The sequence below is a fragment of the Martes martes genome, assembly GCF_963455335.1.
Source record: "Martes martes genome assembly, chromosome: 7".
In the NCBI taxonomy this organism is placed as follows: Eukaryota; Metazoa; Chordata; class Mammalia; order Carnivora; family Mustelidae; genus Martes; species Martes martes.
Window position 1 is genome coordinate 45242473 of NC_137894.1, and position 18185 is coordinate 45260657.

General features: G+C 49.2%; 2 protein-coding genes across 6 annotated transcripts in view; one reads left to right on the top strand and one right to left on the bottom strand.

Annotated features, from left to right (window-relative positions):
- Positions 1-18185, bottom strand: part of PIF1 (PIF1 5'-to-3' DNA helicase) — an 89901-nt gene that overhangs the window by 66934 nt on the left and 4782 nt on the right. For 4 of the 5 annotated variants that reach the window (XM_080807843.1, XM_080807847.1, XM_080807842.1 and 1 more), the window contains 3 exons: positions 16054-16127; positions 9370-9577; positions 5075-5143 (listed from right to left, as the gene is read on the bottom strand). The gene's annotated coding sequence lies outside the window, so the exon portion shown is untranslated. Of the gene's footprint in view, positions 1-5074; positions 5144-9369; positions 9578-16053; positions 16128-18185 lie in introns of those variants that run through there. The other variant, XM_080807845.1, reaches the window with a different exon arrangement.
- Positions 11984-18185, top strand: part of ANKDD1A (ankyrin repeat and death domain containing 1A) — a gene marked incomplete at its 5' end in the record, with an annotated part of 43602 nt that continues 37400 nt past the window's right edge. Inside the window, 4 exons of the mRNA XM_080809671.1 lie at positions 11984-12137; positions 12253-12396; positions 15784-15887; positions 17953-18051. Of these exons, the coding sequence (XP_080665797.1) occupies positions 11984-12137; positions 12253-12396; positions 15784-15887; positions 17953-18051 (501 nt within the window). The remainder of the gene's footprint in view (positions 12138-12252; positions 12397-15783; positions 15888-17952; positions 18052-18185) is intronic.

Below are 18185 nucleotides of genomic sequence, written 5' to 3' on the forward strand. Positions count from 1 at the left end.
CCTTATCTGTAAATTGAAGAGATAATCATAGCACCTCTTTCAGAGGGCCATGCTGGGAAATAAATGTGTTAAAATGATAAGCCTCGTGTTGCTCTGTGCAATGCGTACTTTGAAGATGCAAAGAGGGGCGCCTGGGTGGCTCAGTGGGTTAAAGCCTCTGCCTTTGGCTCAGGTCATGATCCCAGGGTCCTGGGATCGAGCCCCGCATCGGGCTCTCTGCTCAGCGGGGAGCCTGCTTCCTCCTCTCTCTCTGCCTGCCTCTCTGCCTACTTGTAATCTCTGTCAAATAAATAAATAAATACATCTTTAAAAAAAAAAAAAAAGAAGATGCAAAGAGCCTGAATTTAAATTGGGTTGGAGCAGACTTTTAATATTCTTAAGGGGCTGCAAAGCAAAGGATCTGCCAGATTGCCATCCTGAGATGGACAAGGGATATTTGGCAAAGACTGAAAGGCAGCGGTGGGAGAATGTTTTCAGAGAAATGGACTCACACTATACTTCCTGTTGTTTCTTGCTATCTCTTAGGCATTCTTCCTCCCTCAGCACTTATAGACCCATTTGTTTCTTTTTTTAACAACTGCTCAGTATTGCCTTGTATGGCCGCACCTCAATATATTTTCATCCTCTAGTTTTTCCCAGATTTACTGGAAAAAAAAAAAAAACCTGACCTACATCACTGTATAAGTTTAAGGCTATATGCCTTATACATCACTGTATAAGTTTAAGGCATATAGCCTTAAACTTTGATTTACATATATTGTAAAATGATCACCAACTCCTGCTGGTGGACTCTGGAGTGTTTCTTCTTTCCTACAGCTACAAACAACACTACACCAAACATCCTTACACATTTATCTTTGCCCTAGCACTGCTATGGTTTCTGTAGAAGATGTAGATTCTTCAAAATGGAGTTTTGAATGGAGTTTTGTGGATTCTTAAAAATGGAGAGTAAAGTATATATACACCTAAAAAAAATTCTGATAGCTCTGATCAAATTGTTTCAATATCTGGTCCCATTCCCCATCGCCACTGCATTTGTTTTCACAACTCTGTCTCTTTGTGATTTTTTTTTAGACGAACTTTACTATAATTTTGCAAAGTATTATGTGGCCTTGTTTTTGAATTAATACAGCAATGAATCAAGTCCCATGTCTGCTTTGAAAAATTCAGTCTGGTAGGGATGGGGGTGCAAAGAGGTATCCTGTGGGTGGGGGTAGTAGCTGCAAAATAAAGCAGTCACCCCATCAAGGCTATAGGGCTGGCACAGAAAGCTGGACCATGGGTTCTAGGAGCCCCCAGGAGAGAGCAGCACTGGGGTCTGAGACAATCAGGGAGGCCTCCTTAGAGGAGGTTTCGTGCTCAGTCTTTGCATTGGTTCCAGAGCATTTTTTAGAACACTGATTCACTGAATGCTCACGGTAGCCCTTAGCATTAGGTGGTATTATTATCTCCACCTTCCAGAGGAGGAAACTGAGGCCTGGAGAATGAAAGTCTTGCCCAGCTCCAGCCTTTGAGCTCTTGGCTTCCCTTTTCCTCCCTATTGACTGTGCTTTCCCTATTCCTGCCTCAGGACACTGCCCGTGGCAGGGTAGCTTTCTTACAGAGGCTGGAACACAGACCCCAAGGGTCTCGGTGGCACAGTGGCCCAGGCCACGCCGCGCTGCCTCACCTCCCGGCCCACAACTCCCGGGCATCCCCGCCCTCCTTCAGGTAAACACCTCTGGGACGTCCGTGCTGCAGCGTTCAAACGCACATTACCCTGACCGGAACCCATCGTCCGTCAATCGCCAAACTCTGAACAACTTTACTGTATCCTGGGCGCTCAGGCTGACGGAGGCCTGGGGCTCTTCCGGAGGTCCTTAGTGAAGGGGGAACTCAGGGGAGTGGGAATTAAACTGGCAGCTCACCCGCGGGTCCTGGGTCCTGACACCCCAGCAACTCTGCCGCCTTTCACCCCGCTCCCCAGGGGCCAAGTCCTTGCCTGGCGGCCAACCACCTGCGCTGCGATTCTGGGGAAAACCTCACAAAACAGAGCAGCAGGAAGCAGGCGTGGAGAACCAGCTCCGAGAGATTCGCTTCTCCGCGAGGCTCCTCCGTGGCAGGCGGACCCAGCCAACCTTAGGTCAGACTGGCGTCTGTAATTCCCCGCACCTGGCTCTCACGCTCTTCCCGCTTCGGTCACGCTCGTGCGGGGGGTGGGGGCGGACTAAGGTGCGCACACCTGGGACAATTACGGTATTTACCGCCGGCAGCTCTTGGCCGGCTCTGGCTCCCCCGTGTGTCGACCGCAGGAACTGCAGTTGGGCCGAACTGAGAAGTTGCGCAGCGAAGCGGCTTGAGCGGCCGCCGCCTGCCTTTCGCTCTAGTCTGGCTCCTTCAATCTCGAGTGCCTGCTTGCTCTGGTTTCTAGGGTTTCCCCCAAGGCGCTTTTCTTCCCGGCGAGCGAGCGCGCGCACCTGGAGTCGGGGTGCCCCAGGAACTCACGCGGCAGCGCCCCGTGGACCACCCAGTTCGCCTTCGGAGAGAGGCATGCCGGGATTCCACTCGCATGTTTTCAGTGTGGCCTTGGGCGAGTCATTAACTCCGCACTTCGCTTGCCTCCTTGGTAAAGTGGAGCTTAAATTTACTGGTTCTTGCCTCACAGGGTTGTCCAGGCGATTCAGCGGGATAGGTGGCAGGTAATAATTACCACCATAATGAGTCACTCGCTGTGTGCCAGGGACTGCTTTAAGCATTTTGAAAAGACCCTACAAAAAAGTATCACTCATAGGGGCGCCTGGGTGGCTCAGTGGTTTAAAGCCTCTGCCTTTGGCTCAGGTCATGATTCCAGGGTCCTGGGATCGAGCCCCACATCAGGCTCTCTGCACATCAGGGAGCCTGCTTCCTCCTCTCTCTCTGCCTGCCTCTCTGCCTACTTGTGATCTCTGTCTGTCAAATAAATAAATAAACATTAAAAAAATAAATAAAATAAATTTTTTTTAAAAAAGTATCACCCATAGATGAAGAAATTGAGATTAGGTGATTTGCCCAGAGTCACATGGCTGGAGAGTGGCAGAACCGCGACCTGACTCAGGAACATGAGTACACAAGGGATGGGAAGTGTGGGTGGGGTCCAAGGTTTGTAAGTTTAGGGGGGTGCCCAGAGGCCCGAAAAATAAAACAGCCCAGCCTTCCTTTGGGTCGTTAATCAATGCTTTCTTCCTCTAATGAATTATTCATCCCATCTTAGTATCATGCTTGCGTGGGCAGGGAACTAAAAGACCATCCAGGCTGACTTCCTTGTGAAGATGGGGAGAGACTTCTCCAGGGTCACATGGCTGGGCACAGCAGAACAGAGCTGGAACTCAGTCCTAGCCCTATGCTAGCGCTGCTTCCCCCATCCTTCCCCTCTGGGTAAGCAACACTCAAACTACCCACTCCATACTGGCACCTCTCCAGGGGCTGCCCACTGGCCACTCCTGACCTTACTTGGTCAGAACCTTCTGCCATTTCCCTCCTTCTCCCTTCTCCAGGCATTCCAGGCCTCTCTCCCCTAAAGGACTAATGCTCTAAGCAGAAGAGACCTGTGCAGACTCTGGCTTCCAAGTGCTGACACATGACCAGTAAATATTTTGCCATTGTCTGTGTGTTTGTATCTTTTTTCCCTTTTGTTAGAATGGGGCTAGCTGGGGGACCTGGGTGGCTCAGTCGATTAAGCAAGCATCTGCCTTGGGCTCAGGTCATGATCCCAGGGTCCTGGGATCAAGCCCTGCATCAGGCTCCCTGCTCTGCCGGGAGCCTGCTTCTTTCTCTCCCTCTGCCGTTCCCTCTGCTTGTGCTCGCTCACCCTCACTCTCTCTCAAATAAATAAATAAATAAAATCTGGAAAAAAAAAAAAAAGAGGGAGGCTAGCTATGGTAGCTACACATGTGGTGAGCATAGTTTTATAAACTGTATAAACTTGTCTGATTGTGATGTTGTTCATCTGAAACTAATGTAACATTGTGTGTCAGCTATCCTCAACCATACTCAACTACACAAAGAAAGAGAGAGAGAGAGAGAAAGAGCTTATATATAAATATAATATATAACGAGTGATTCCCAGTGTCATCTTTGGACATATGAATCATGGGTGTATTTTTCCTTGTTTGTATTTTAAATTTTCTTTGGTAATGAACAAACACTAAGACAAGAAATAAGTTGTTTCAAAATCCTTTCAAGAAAAAGGCCAACAATAATAAAGAAAATGAGCTAGAAATAAGAATAGATTGTTCTCAGGAAAAAAAATGAAAATGGTTTTTAAACATAGGCAAGATCGCTAACTTTGCTCCTAATGACAGAAATGCAAATTAAAATTACATACATGGGCCGCCTGCTCAGCAGGGAGTCTGTTTCTTCCTGTCCCTCTGTCCCTCTCCCTGGTCATGCGCACTCCCTCTCTTTCTCTCTCTCTCTGTCAAACAAATAAAATCTTTTCTTTAAAATTTTTTTAAAGATTTTATTTATTTATTTGAAAAACAGAGAGCACAAGTAGGCAGAGAGGCAGGCAGAGAGAAAGGGGGAAGCAGGCTCCCGGCTAAGCAGAGAGCCTGATGCAGGACTCGATCCCAGGATCCTGAGATCATGACCTGAGCCGGAGGCAGCGGCTTAACCCACTGAGCCATCCAGGGGCCCAAATAAAATCCTTTTAAAAAGTTATGCCGAGTTACCATTTCTTACCTATCAGATTGGCAAAAATCCGAGTTTAACAGACTGTCCTGTTGGGAAAGCTGTGAGGAAAAAGGCATTCTCATACATTGCTGATGGAGTGCAAAATAGTACAGATTCTGTGGAGGGGATTTGGCAATTGCTAGCAAAATCACATGTGCATTTACCCTTTAACACAGCGACCCTGCCTCTAAGAATAGATCCCATAGATGCAGTGGTTAAAAGAAAAAAAGCCAAATGATACATGTACAAGGCTATTCATTGTAACTCTACTGTAATAGCCAAAGGTTGGAAATAGGGCAAGTGGCCATCAGAAGGCACTGGCTGGCTAAGCCACACAATGGAGGACTCTGAGGCGGCGAAAGGAACAAGGAAGGTCACAACATACCATTGCAGAGAGATCACCTGGGTGGGTTTTTCAGTGGGTAAAGGATGTGAGTGTCCACAGTAGGCAAATCTGTAGAGATAGAAGGTAGATTAGTGGTTGCCTGGGGCTCTGGTGGTGACAGAGGTGGGGGCAGTGAGAGCTAAAAGGTATGGGGTTTCTTTTTTTGGGTGATGAAAATGTTCTAAAATTTAATGGTGATGATAATACAACCCTGAACAATACTAAAAACTACTGAATTGTACACTTATATGCGTGGATTGTATGGTGCCTTATATCTCAAACTTGTCAAAAAAAGGCAAAGTGAGACAACTGTGTATAATATGCTACTGTAGGAAAGGGAAAGTATATATCTATGTCATGTCACACACATACACACACACACACACACACATATGTGATTTAAATTAAACAATATAAGGGTAAGCAACAACCACAGATAAGGTTATTGTGTTGGTCAGGATTCAGTTAGAGAGCAGAATCACTCTGAGATTACAGGATGGGGGCTTTATCATAGAAATGTGCTTTGCACGATTGTGGAAGGAGCTGGTGAAGACAGTGACTGCAAGGGGAGTTGGGGGATCAGAGGAGTCACTAGCCGGTCAGTCTGAGAAACCCAGTATGTCTAGCTGCCCAAATGGATCCACAGCGGAAGCTGCAGGGCCCTCTGTTGGAAGCTGTGTCCTCTACATAGAGGATGCCCCTGGGTCTGCCTCTGAGCATCGGTGGTAGCCTGGGGCTGCTGTTGGTCAGTAGGGTCATCAGAGGGGAAGAAAAGCTAGATGTGAATGAAGGGGAGCAAGAACCAGCTGGAAGCTGCTGGGCTATGACAACTGACCGTGACAACCTTCAGAGACTTGACTTTGAAACTAGAAATATTTTACATAATTATTAAACAAAATTAACATTTAAAAAAGCAAAAATGAAATAAACATATGATTTTTTTCCCCCAAACCTATGCTATGTTGAGTTGGTGGCATAACCACACAGATAGGAACTATCCCAAGTGACCTCAAAACAGTAATGTGATTATAAGCCCCTAGTGGGATATATCCAAACGACAAGAAAATCCTTTTTTTTTTTTTTTTTTAAAGTAGGCTTCATGCCTATCATGGAACCCAACATGAGGCTTGAACTCAAGATCCTGAGATCAAGACCTGATCTGGGATCAAGAGTCGGACCAACTGAGCCACCCAGGCACGCTCCCTCTCCCCCCTTTCAAGTAAACTCTTCACTCAACATGGGGCTCAAACTCACAACCCTGAGATCATGAGCTGCACGCCCTATGGACTGAGCCAGCGAGGGGCCCCAACAAGACAAACTTTTAAAAATACTTAAATAAGAGGCACCTGGGTGGCTCAGTGGGTTAAAAATACTTGAACAGTGTTCAGGAATCATGTTGGTTTTTACGTTGGAATTGTTATTCTGAAAATTTCGTGAGTATATTGTGGTTAAAGTGAACGACGAATTATGTTGCAGTCACTGAGAAGTGCGACTTCCAACACAGGAGAAAGAAAATACAGGTGTAATTTTGATAACGTTAGGTAAAAACCCTGTTGTCTTGAATTTGAGCTTATATTCATTCAGTCATGAGAATGAACTAGTGATGCATTTTATCAGGAAACAAACAAATGAGACATTTCCTAGCTCTATCCACTGGAAGTTTCTAGAAACAAGACCAACCCAGGAGCAATGATCATCCCTAGTGCCTAGACTGTGGTCTCAATATCTTTCCCACTAAAAGGACCCAAGACTCCTTGGGTCTAGAAATGGCTGATTCTAGGTCTGGGGCTGGGAATGGGCTGGATCAATCTGGAGTATCTTGTCACACCAGAAGCAGGGAAGCTGTTAAAGACTACTGTGATTGAGACAAAAAGGTTTAGGCTCCGGTTTGGCCAAAGAGGACATAATTTGAGCATCAATAAGGAAAATAACTTCAGAGGATTAAACACACTGAATATGGGCAAATTTGAATTTACTTCAAAATAATTCAGGGGAGGGGGACACCTGGGTGGCTCAGTTGGTTAAGCAGCTGCCTTCGGCTCGGGTCATGATCCCAGCGTCCTGGGATCGAGTCCCACATCGGGCTACTTGCTCAGCAGGGAGCCTGCTTCTCCCTCTGCCTCTGTCTGCCAGTGCTAAGTCTCTCTCTGTCTTTCTCTCTCTCTCTGACAAATAAATAAATAAAATCTTAAAAAAAAAAATAATTCAGGGGAGGGGTGCCTGGGTGGCTCAGTGGGTTAAACCTCTGCGTTCGGCTCAGGTGATGATCTTGGGATCCTGGGATCGAGCCCCGCATCAGGCTCTCTGCTCGGCGGGGAGCCTGCTTCCCCCCTTTCTCTGCCTGCTGCTCTGCCTGCTTGTGATCTCTCTCTCTCTGTCAAATAAATAAATAAAATCTTCAAAAAATTTAAAAAAAAATAATGCAGGGGAGCGAAGGAAGTTAACTAGGACTGTTGACAGCTGAACCTGAATGATAGGTATATGGGGTTCATCATATTATTTGCTCTACTTTTATGTATATTTGAAATTTTCTGTAGTTTTTTTTTTTTTACAAAATTCCTATCTCTTAGATAAGGCAAATATGGCAAAATATTAATATGTGATATTCTTTCAACTTTTCTGCAGATTTGAAATTTTTCCAAGTAAAACATTAAGAGAAAAAAAAAATCTGTCTTGATCCTTTTGCTTCAGCAAGAAGCCTCAAAGCTCAGACCCAGGGTCCAAAGCCTTAGAAAATAATGCAAGTTTTTGTTTTTTTTTTTAAAGTGAGAAGGAATTCAGGAAAGTTTAGATTGTTAAAAAGGAAAACCACAGGCCCAAGATGGTGTCATATATGCTCAGCCAAGTCACCAAACAGGAGCTGAATACCTAACCTAAGTGCAGTTTCAGCCCCCCCCAGAAACATAGTCTTGGTTAAGTCAGTCAGGGATTTTCTGGTCAGCACCGATGAGGTAATCTGTCACATGGGCCCTCTCCTTGCCTCCAACAATCCTTTCTTTTCTTTTGCGAGTAACTTCCTTGTCCTACCCTCCTTCCTGTAAAAATGACAGACAAAGCACATGACTCCCTTTGTTGATGGAAGCCCTGAACATGTAGGTTTGAAGTTCCAAGTGGTCCTTGCAAGGAGTCCAGATACTGTTAGGTTTTCCTCCTAGCTCTGACCTTGCTGGGTTTGGGGACTGCTCCATTTGGTGCTCTGGGACCATAACATTTCTCTCAGTTCCAAAGAGCTACTAAAAATGGAGCCCAAGGTCTGAGTTGTGAGGCAGCTCCCTGAGGCAAAAGAGTCTAGACAAAGACATGATTCTCTCTCTCTCTCTTTTTTTTCTTACAATTTTATTTATCTATTAGAGAGAGAGAGAGAGAGAGATCATGAGCAGGGGGGAAGGGTAGAGGCAGAAGCAGATTCCCTGCCCAGCATGGAGCCTGATGTGGGATTCCATCCCAAGACCCTGGGATCATTACCTGAGGCTGAAGGCAGAAGAGTCTTAACCTACTGAGCCACCCAGGTGCCCCGATTTTTTTTCTCTTAATTTTTACTTAGAAAAATTTCAAATCTACAGAAAAGTTGAAAGAATAGTACCATATATTAATATTTTACCATAGCTGCCTTATCTAAGAGATAAGAATTTTGTAAAAAAAAATTACTGTAGAAAATTTCAGATATACATAAACATAGAGCAAATAATATGATGAAACCCATACTAGTCTGGTGTTCAGTTTGAGTATGAAAAGATGAGCAATGAACTCTGAATAGGAATAGGGAGACCCAGTGTTATTTGTGTGTCCCAGAGTTACAGATTTTGACTGCTCGGGAGGCAAAGGCTGCTTGGAGAAGGACGGTGTGGGTAGGAATGTCAAAACTAACATTGGAAGATGGACACTTAAGCCGGTCCAAAAATGACAAAGAACTAATTGTGGAAAAGGAAATGGCAAGTGCAAAGATCCTGAGGCAGGCCATGGAAAATTTCATTCTGCTGAAAGGAATTTAGCAGGTTTAATTTTATTGTTCTTTCCTCCCCCAGGGAAAGAGGGCTTCAGCTACCTTCATTTGACTCAATCTGTTCTTGATTGATTGATTCATTGATTAGGTTCTTCTTATCTCTTAACTCAGCCAAAAGACCCTGTGGGCAAAGCATCCTGTGATGGGAACCCAAACTACCACCCCCTCAAGGACTGCCCTGATGCCTGCAAGCTTCCATGACTGACCCCACAACAGTGACTGACCTGACCTTTACTGTCCACCTGCATGTACCCACCGAGTTTTGCCCCACATTTTCCTTATTTAAACTTACAAGTATTCTCAGCACTCAGAGATGGTCTGTGGGATGCTGGCCTGTGGTCTTCTGGGTGTTGGCCTCACAGAAATTAATTCCTTTCTGGTTTCATCCTCGGTCATTTCTCTGCCTCTGGATTTTGTCAGTGGCCAGGGACCGAATCTGGTCTGCTTGGGACCCCTGGAGTCAGGTGCCCTCGCACCGTTGGGCCCCAGCTACATGAGGACTGAAAAATAAAAAAAAGGCATTTGAAATGATGTGCATCATTACTAAGCTAAATAGAGCTCATAAATGAGTATAATTGTTATTTTTCCACAGTCAAACCAAGTTTTCCATCACTTTGATATTTCCTCATTGTTTCTAGTAGATGTTAAGGTCAATCACGTCCCTCTGTCACACACACTCATACAAGTCCTGCAGCCACCTCACATGCCCTACCCCAAGCCCCAGCACTATGCTCTCAGGCTCTCTCTCCATCTCTGTCGACTGTGATGGTCTCTGATTTACCTCTTCTGTACACAACCCCACAGTCCCTAATGCTAAAGGGATGGAAGCAGCATGTGTGTGTGGAACTGTCTTCTTTTGAGAATGACATGGGGATCATCAGAGTGAGTGAGCAAGTGAGTAAGGGTGTGTGTGTGGAGGGGTGAGATTGAGGGCTGGAGAAGCAGGGTGAAAGTGGGCTCCGCATACCATCAGGGACAGGAAAAAGGCAGAGCCAGGGTTTGCTTCCCCAGCTACCTCCCTCCAAATATCCCCCAAGATAGAGTGGTATGAACACCAAAGGCTCTGGACCCTTGTCCAAAGTGGCCCATCGGATTTTGCATCTTACTCCCTTGTTCATTGAACCATGGTAGTTTTAATAAAAAATGCAACTTTTCTGCCCTTTCCCAGTCATCATGTAAAATTCAAGTCCCTATGGTTTCCTGTGCCCTTCATTCTCACTGTGTATCCCAAGATATGAGTATCCTAGTTGAGATGCAAAAAGCAGCAGCCACTTCATTCTGCCAGCCCAGAGCTATGGCTATCACTGACGGCAAGTGGGCAGGTGTGCCAGCCACCCGCTCCCTGGCACCTCTGCATCCATCCGGGAGGCCAGGGCTTAGAGAGAGAAACTGCCTGATGCCTGTGGCTTTGACTCCATCAGAGTCCTCTCCGCCTGCCGGATGCTCAGGTTCTGGCTCTTGAATCAGACCACCTTGAATGAGAAGCCTGGCTCTGCCCTTTACCCTTGTGAGTAGGGAGAAGTATTTACTCTCTTGTGCTTCAGTTCAGTCTCCATAATATGGTGATGCCCATTTCACATAGGGTGGTTTGGGGCACAAAATGAGATAATTCACACAAAGTGCTTAGCTTGAAGCTCACTAAGTGTTAGCTATTATCATTATGTTATTTTTTCAAAGGTCATCCCAAATACTTCAGGAAGACTTCCTCCAGGAAGACTCTTTGAACTTACAATAATGACTGAAAATTATTACCAGAGAACTAGTAATAGTTCCTTGTCTTGGGGTAGAGATGTCTGGGACTCCAGGATCCCTAAATCTAAAGGGCCGTAAATGCCTTCAAGCCAATAAGGCAAAGAAGAGAAGACATGGACAGCCCCCAGGGGTCTGAAGTGCAACCCATTCTGATATGTTTAATGTGTATCTTTTGTTTGTGTCTTTGCAATCTCTATTGTCTTGTGTGTATGCATTTATTGATATTGTGTTATAGGTCTCACTGGGTTGTACTTTTTCAGCTCGGCACTGGGTGTTTAAATCTGTGTTGTGATCACACCTGGTTGTAGAGGGTGCTTTTAGGTAACAGGCTTGAGCAAGGCCAAAGGGCCCACAAAGACCACCAGGCTGAATGCAGACAGGCTCATTAAGTGACCCACCTCCAAATAGCCCTAAGGCGTCAACGTGCTACTTCAAACCAGGCACAATTACCAAAAAAGGGAAAACTCCTGTATGTCCCCATACTTCCTCACTCCGCCCTATAACTATAGTCCCTTGCCACCACATGTGGCCCTCTCGCCTTTATTGTCCTTGCAATGTATCCAATAAAGTTCTCTCTATTTTGTTCTGCCTTGGTGAATTCTTTCAGGGCCTGCGTCCCCAGCCCGCACCCAGTCTCCAAGCAGCATCCTGGTTCATTTCTCTAGTTGCATAGTCCCACACTTTACCCACCCACTCCCTCAGCGCAGAAGCTCAAGTCACCTCCAACTTCCAGCCACCACGAAACAAGGCAGCAAGGAATGTCCTTTTACACGTCCTTTTCCGAGACTGGAAGGGAAAAGCTGCATTCTAGGGTCAAAGTTCGCTGTGTTCAGTTTCCCTCATGACTACGGGACTGTTTTCCAGAATGGCTGCCCCAGGCCACTCCCACCATCAGTCCACCTGGCTATGACAGCTCCTCGCTGCTGCCAAGGTTTGGGATTATCTAGCTTTCTGATTTTGCCAGTCTAATTTTAACTTGTCATTTTAACTTGTCATTTTAACTTGTATTTTTCTGATCATGAATAAATCTGCCCATCTCTTCATATGCTTACAGGCTTGCTGGGGTGTCTGTGGAGTCTGACTTTCAGCGTCTGGTGGCAGCTCAGCAGGCTCCTGAGTGCCGAGGATGGGGCCTGCAGGAGGCCTTACACGAAATGTCCAGGGCCGAGGAGGCTGGGACAACTCCTCCGGCAGACACGCCCACGGGGACCTGCGGAGCCCGGAGTGGCCCCGCTCCACTGGCCTCGCGTGTGAAAGGCGAGGAGCCATGGGCAGGTCGAGGGAGCCGGAGGAGGCACCTGCATTCTGGTTCGGGATGTGGGGAGAGGCCGCAGCAGCTGCGCCCACGTTGTGCTCCAGGGCCCAGGCAGGACCGAAAGCTCTGGAGAGGCGGCTGCTGCGCGCACCCCTGCGCTCCCGGTAGCCCCCGCGCCCCGACCCCTGCTCAGCGGCCCCTCCCCTCGGCTCGCGGCGCCGCGCCCACGCGGACACGCGACGCGGCAGAAGCGCGCGCCCGGGTTGCGGAGCGGCGGCATGGAGGAGCCCCTGGCGTGGGAGACCGACGGCCGTGAGTCGGCCGCGCCGCGGGGTCTGGGGGCGGGCGCGGGCAGAGCGCAGAGGAGTCCCGCACGCCAGCGGGGGTGAGGGAACCCGCGATTGGCGCTGTCCGCGCGGCCTCCTCGGTCGTGAGCTTCTTTGTGGCGTCCAGAGGAACGCGCACGGGACCAGGGGGACATTGGCCTCGCGTCCGGGACTCGGCGGCGCCACGGGTCTGAGGAGCAGGGAGCTGCCGCCGCGGAGACATTAGCTAGAGGTTTATGCGAATGAGAAGGTCATGCGATCCTGTATTGCGTACTTAATTTGTGTGCTAGGTCGAGCCAGGACAGGGATGCTATTTGATCTTCACAGACACCCTGCGGGTTGGATCTATTGTTATGGCTATTTTGCAGAAGAGAAAGCCGAGGCACAGGATGGTTAAATAAGTTACCCAAGGTCACACAGCCTTTAAGTGGTAGAAACGCTGAAGGCCCCTGCTCTACCAGAATGCTGGGGTTGGGTAGGGGAATGAAGACTATACCGCACGGGGAAACTGAAAACCAGAGGAGCTGTGGTGTGCCGCAGGTGGGATGAGCTCACGACACAGCATTCCTCACAGAGTGTGCTCAGTGCCAGGGCCTCTAGGCCGGGTAGCGGCATCCCTGTGGGAAGCAGCCGGCCTGAGAGGCATTGGCTGCACTCCCTGGGAGAGAGGGAGGACTGAGCTAGTGTCCTCCCTGGGATGGGTGGGGGACGGTGAGGGGCTCTATAGAGGTGCTGTTTCAAAGGGTGCAGGGTTCTTCCTAGGTCAGAGGATGACTTGAGTGGCCCTTAAAGAATGTGCAGCCATGGAGTATTGGGATGTGTGGGAGGGAATTCTGGGCAGAGGAGGCAGCATGGGGAAGGTCTCCAAGGCCAGAGCACAGTGTGTATTTGATGTGGACAGAAAGAGGATGCATGGGTTGAGGTGGATGGAAGGGATGAGATTACGCCTGATTTCACTGGTACCTTGCAGGGTCTGCTTGCTCTCACTCACACTCAGTGCCCGTTTGCCAACACAAACCAGGCCACTCCAGGCTTCAGCTAAGAGAAAGGGAATCAGAGCTGGAAGGGATCTCTACAGATGATTTTCTTCACCTTCCTGCAGTTTTACAGCTGAAGAAACCGAGGCTCCAAGGGGTACATGGCTAGCCTGGGATCCTGCTGCTAGAAAGTGGCACAGTGGGTAACCAGAATCCCCCCTTCTCTAAGCTCACACCTGAAGTGGAACTCTTTTACCGAACTGGATCATGGTGTTGTTGTTCAGCCAAGAGGTTAAGGAGACAAAAGCTCAGGACTTAGTGCTTCCTGAAGGTATTTGAGATCTGAGAGGGGTTCTTCCAGTAGAGCCCTCTCCTCCCCTATAGGAAAGGCACCCTCTTTAGAGGTGGGAAAGGGCGGAGCTAGCAATGGAGACCGCATTTGGAAGGTAGTGTTTTCTCCCTCCCCTGAAATATTGACCTGAAGCTGCCTCCCTCTTGGTGCCTCTTTCCCACCATTTACCTGAGCTTGTGCTTTGATTTTCCAGGGGACTAATGAGTCCTAACTGGGACAGCATCTTATAGTTGAAAGGCCCCTGAAGAGATTTAATGATTTGTATGTCATTCATTCATTCATTCATTCAACAGATGTGTGCCAGGGCCCGAATTTGGGGATACAGCAGTTAACAAATCAGACAAAAATCTCCCCTGTCATGGCTTATAACGGGGGTGGGGGGGCAGGGGAGAAGACAGTGAACCTAGTAAGTATATAAGTATAGCATATATACTTATATATGGTAAGGGGTGCTATGGAGAAAAAGAATGCAGGGAGGTGGCTCGGGAGGGTGCTTTCCTTGGTTGGGATTTCATGGACCCTGAATTGAAGGAAGCCCCAGCTGGAGGGAAACCAGAATGTATTCTCTGACACTTTACCTTACAGGAATCATAGTGATGATGATGTTGGCACTATTTGCTAGATACCATGGTAGGGGCTTTTCATATCTTATATCTAATCATTACTATAATCCTACAGGGCAGCTCACATTCCCCATTTTGCAGATGAGGGAACTGAGCCACAGGATAATTAAATCACAAGGCCTGGAGACCTGGAAGTGACTCGCCAGAGTTGAACCTAGGGCCATGTGATTGCCCTGGGCCAGCAGCTCCCGAAGACCCTAGGTTGTATCTGTAAGGCCCTGGAAAACCCAAAACCCTCTCCCATATCTGGAAAGCATATCTGGAAAATGGATGGCAGGCCTGTCTGTCACCTGAGCTCATTCTAGCCTTCCCTGCCCAAACACTGGACACCTCTCCTTAGATATACAAAGGGGCTGGATCTGGACATCCACATTGGACCAGACACACATGTGGGTTTGGCAGCAATCAGACCATAGATTATCTGTCCTGTAATGACCATGCAAAGGTCCAGCAAATATTTGTGACTTGTGCTAGTGTGTCTAAACCTTTCTGGGGGAGGGACAGGCATTATTAGTCTGCTATGTGTCACTCATAGAAGGAAAGTTTTATGGATCCCTCCCTGCTGTGAGCTGTAGGAGGGTCAGCAAAGGTCAGATGTGGCCAAGGTCCCCAAGGAGTTTGCGGTCCAGCCAAGGACACCAGACATGCTCACAAGCCAAGAGCAGTCAGGATGATGGCAGTGTGGGGGTCTGGTGAGATGAGCCCAGGACGTCACCAGGCCTGGGTCCTCCTGGCCTGGCCACCACCCTCTGAACCCACCACTGCCCCTGGCAGACCTCAGAGCTCTCTATAGTCTGAGATAATGATGCAGTGTTGAGGCAAGGGGAGCCCTGAGAGAAGGCAAATCAGGGTAGGCCACACAGCTGTGTGTGGGAGGTGATGGCTGGTCCGGATTGGGGATGAAGGGAGAGGAGACAGAGGGGCAAGGACAAAGAAGCCGGTGAGCGCGCCTCTGGCCTTGCCCGAGCCTGATGAAGTAGGTGGCTCAGTACCTCCTGGCTGCCTTCTTCACTGGACTCAGCCAGAGAAAAGGTAGTTAATTTTTAACTCCAGTGGGAATGAATTCCATCCCTTCCTCAAGAGCTGCTCTTGGGGTCATGAAAACTGGATGATGGGGGACCTCTGAGGGCCGTGACGGGCATACACCTGGCTCCCGTGGACAGTCTTGCCCATGTTGTCCCATCTTTAGGGTTTTGCTAAGTCCTGGTTGTGTGGACTTGGGGTGAATTAGTGAAGAAAAGCAGCTTGTCTGGGGAAGTCCCTAACATCTGAAGGGAGGAGAGGCATCCCCACCTCAAGTCCGAGTCCGAGCTGGAAGAGCCCCTGCCTGGGAAACATTCTGGGCAGGGAGGAGATTTCACCCCTCCTCACACCGTGGGAGGGCCCTGCCCCTCATCCCTCGTCCCCTTTTCTGCCCTTAGTGCTTCCTGTGGAGAGGCAGCTCCATGAGGCCGCCCGACGGAACAACATCAGGAGGATGAAGGAACTGATGGAGAGGAGAGTCAACGTCAGGGCCAGAAACCATGTTCGTAAAGGGGCTCTTCCCAATCGGGAGTGCCTGCCTCAGGGACTGCAGTGACAGTTCCACACGGGAGAAACAGTTCATGGAGCCCAAGGCAGAAGCGTTTGCATGTTTTAACTTGGGGGAGGCTCAAATTGTCCACATTGTCTCAAGGTCTTAGCGGTCTTACCTGAGGTCAGGGTTAGGCTTCCCAGCCGGGCTTGGGCAATTTGAGAGCTCATACTCTTAACTCCTGTCACCCATCTGAAAGGCACACCCAAGGAACAAAGATTAGAGTCAGGAGGGCAGGAGGTTGAAGGCCAAGAGTCAGATGGACAGACATATGGATAGAGAGGGGCAGAAGCCTGGGGGAACAAAGATGGAGTGGTGCCGTGGTTAGAAGTCCAGGAGTCCAAGATTATGAGAGGCCAGACCAAGAGAGGCTGAGCATGTGTGAGGAAGCAATTTAGTTCAGTTTTCTGAGCACCCACTGAGTGTGTAAAACTGTTGTGGGCCTAGGAGATCCCCAGGGGCTCAAAGACCAGGTAGGGAGGCAGACCTAGCCCATGGATCAGGCTGCAGGGCAGGAGCACAAGGGGTCGTCCTCCTGCTGGAGGAGGAGACAGGGAGAAAAGCCATTCCTTCTGACGGGGGGCGGGGTGGTGGGGGAGACACTGGTGAGAGGCCTGGGTGCCATGCAGGGTAGCTTCTCTCTTCCTTGGGCTTCTGGGTGCCAGGCTTGTCTTAGAGGAGTTGCTGGCCTGGGTGGGAGGTCAGTGGAGGCTGATGGGGTTGGATGCAGGATTCCTACACTTGATCTTAGCCAAAAGGCCGAGAAGCGATGAATGCAGGATTCCTGACTATAGCAGAGGCTGCTCTGTATGGGGTGATATGACAGGTGTGTGATCTGGGTCTTCCGAGCCTGTCCAGGGCTCAGTAATAGTAACAGGAATTCTCAGGTGCATCTGGTGCGGTTTGGTTTTCAGAGCACTCTGCCACCTGTTTCCTGGTCGTCCTCCCTCAGCCCTGGAGAGGTGGACGAGGCAGGAAGTGTCGGTCCTATTTGTAGATCAAGACAGGCACAGATGAGTATAGCAAGTCACCTTAGCAAGTCACTATACAAAACAGCGTTTTATTCATAACTGGAGCCCCAGTCTCCACTGGACAAACACTTGCACAGAAACGGACTTGTAGGATGACAGGATACTAAGGCCAGATCCATTCATTCATCCATCCATTCATTCATTCGGTCAGTCAGTACTGCTAAAGGGCTTCCCCTGGGTCGACACTGTGCTAGGTGCTGGGGAACAAGCAGAGCCCACAGCAGATGTGGTTCCTGCGCTCTTGGAGCTGACTGTCTGGTTGGGGAGAAGACACAGTGAACAGAGTGTTTCACAAACAGTTCATTCCCACTGTGATAAGCTGAGAGCATGTAGAGGTCAGAGGGAGCCCAATCTCCCTGCAGCAGTCAGGGAAGGCTTCTCGAGGAAGTGGTATTTTTGCCAGGTGAAGACAGAGGGGACAGTAGGGGCAGAAACTCCGAGGAAGAAAGAGCACACAGAAAATTAGTGTTTCCTTTTGTTGTCCCCTGATAAGCTAAAAACTATGGTTTGTGGGCTGGTGGAGGCAGGATTCCCCCAGTCTTGCTCAGATGTGCTGACTTCCAGGGTGGTCCCACCACGGGGTGAGGGATCAGGCCCCTTCGGCCCATTCTGAAGGAAGGAGGGGACAGAACCCAGGCAGTCGGGGGCCCTCAAGGACTAGGACAGTAATCCTCTGACAGGTGGTTGTCCAGCAGGAGCAAAGACAGGGCAATGGGGAGTAGTCTGGCATTTCTGAGTCGTGGTGGGCAGGGCCCAGTGTTAGGAGTTTGTCCCAAGAGCAGTGGGAAGCTCTGAAGTTTTAGTGGGGATGGATGGGTGTAGTCATGGCGTCTGACTACGTTCGTTTCAGCTGCTGCCATGTGGAGGAGGAGGAGGGCCTGAGTGTCACCACCAGACCGGCTGCCCTGCAGCTGGAGAGACGGGGGTGTGGGAGGACTGGCCAGGCAGGCAGCTGGTGCCTCAAGCTCTCCTCTCCCTCCCGGCAGGTGGGCAGGGTAGCCCTGCACTGGGCTGCGGGCGCCGGGCACGAGCCAGCTGTGCGGCTGCTCCTGGAGCACAAGGCTGCTGTGGACGATGAGGATGTGGTATGGGTCCCTCATGCAGGTGCCCCTATGCCTGTGTGCGTGTCTGTCTGTCTGTGTGTCCCAGGGTTGGGGAGGAGCACCAGCGCTCCCTCTGGGTCTGAGTCCACGGTCATGGTGGAGGGTGCGCTGATCCG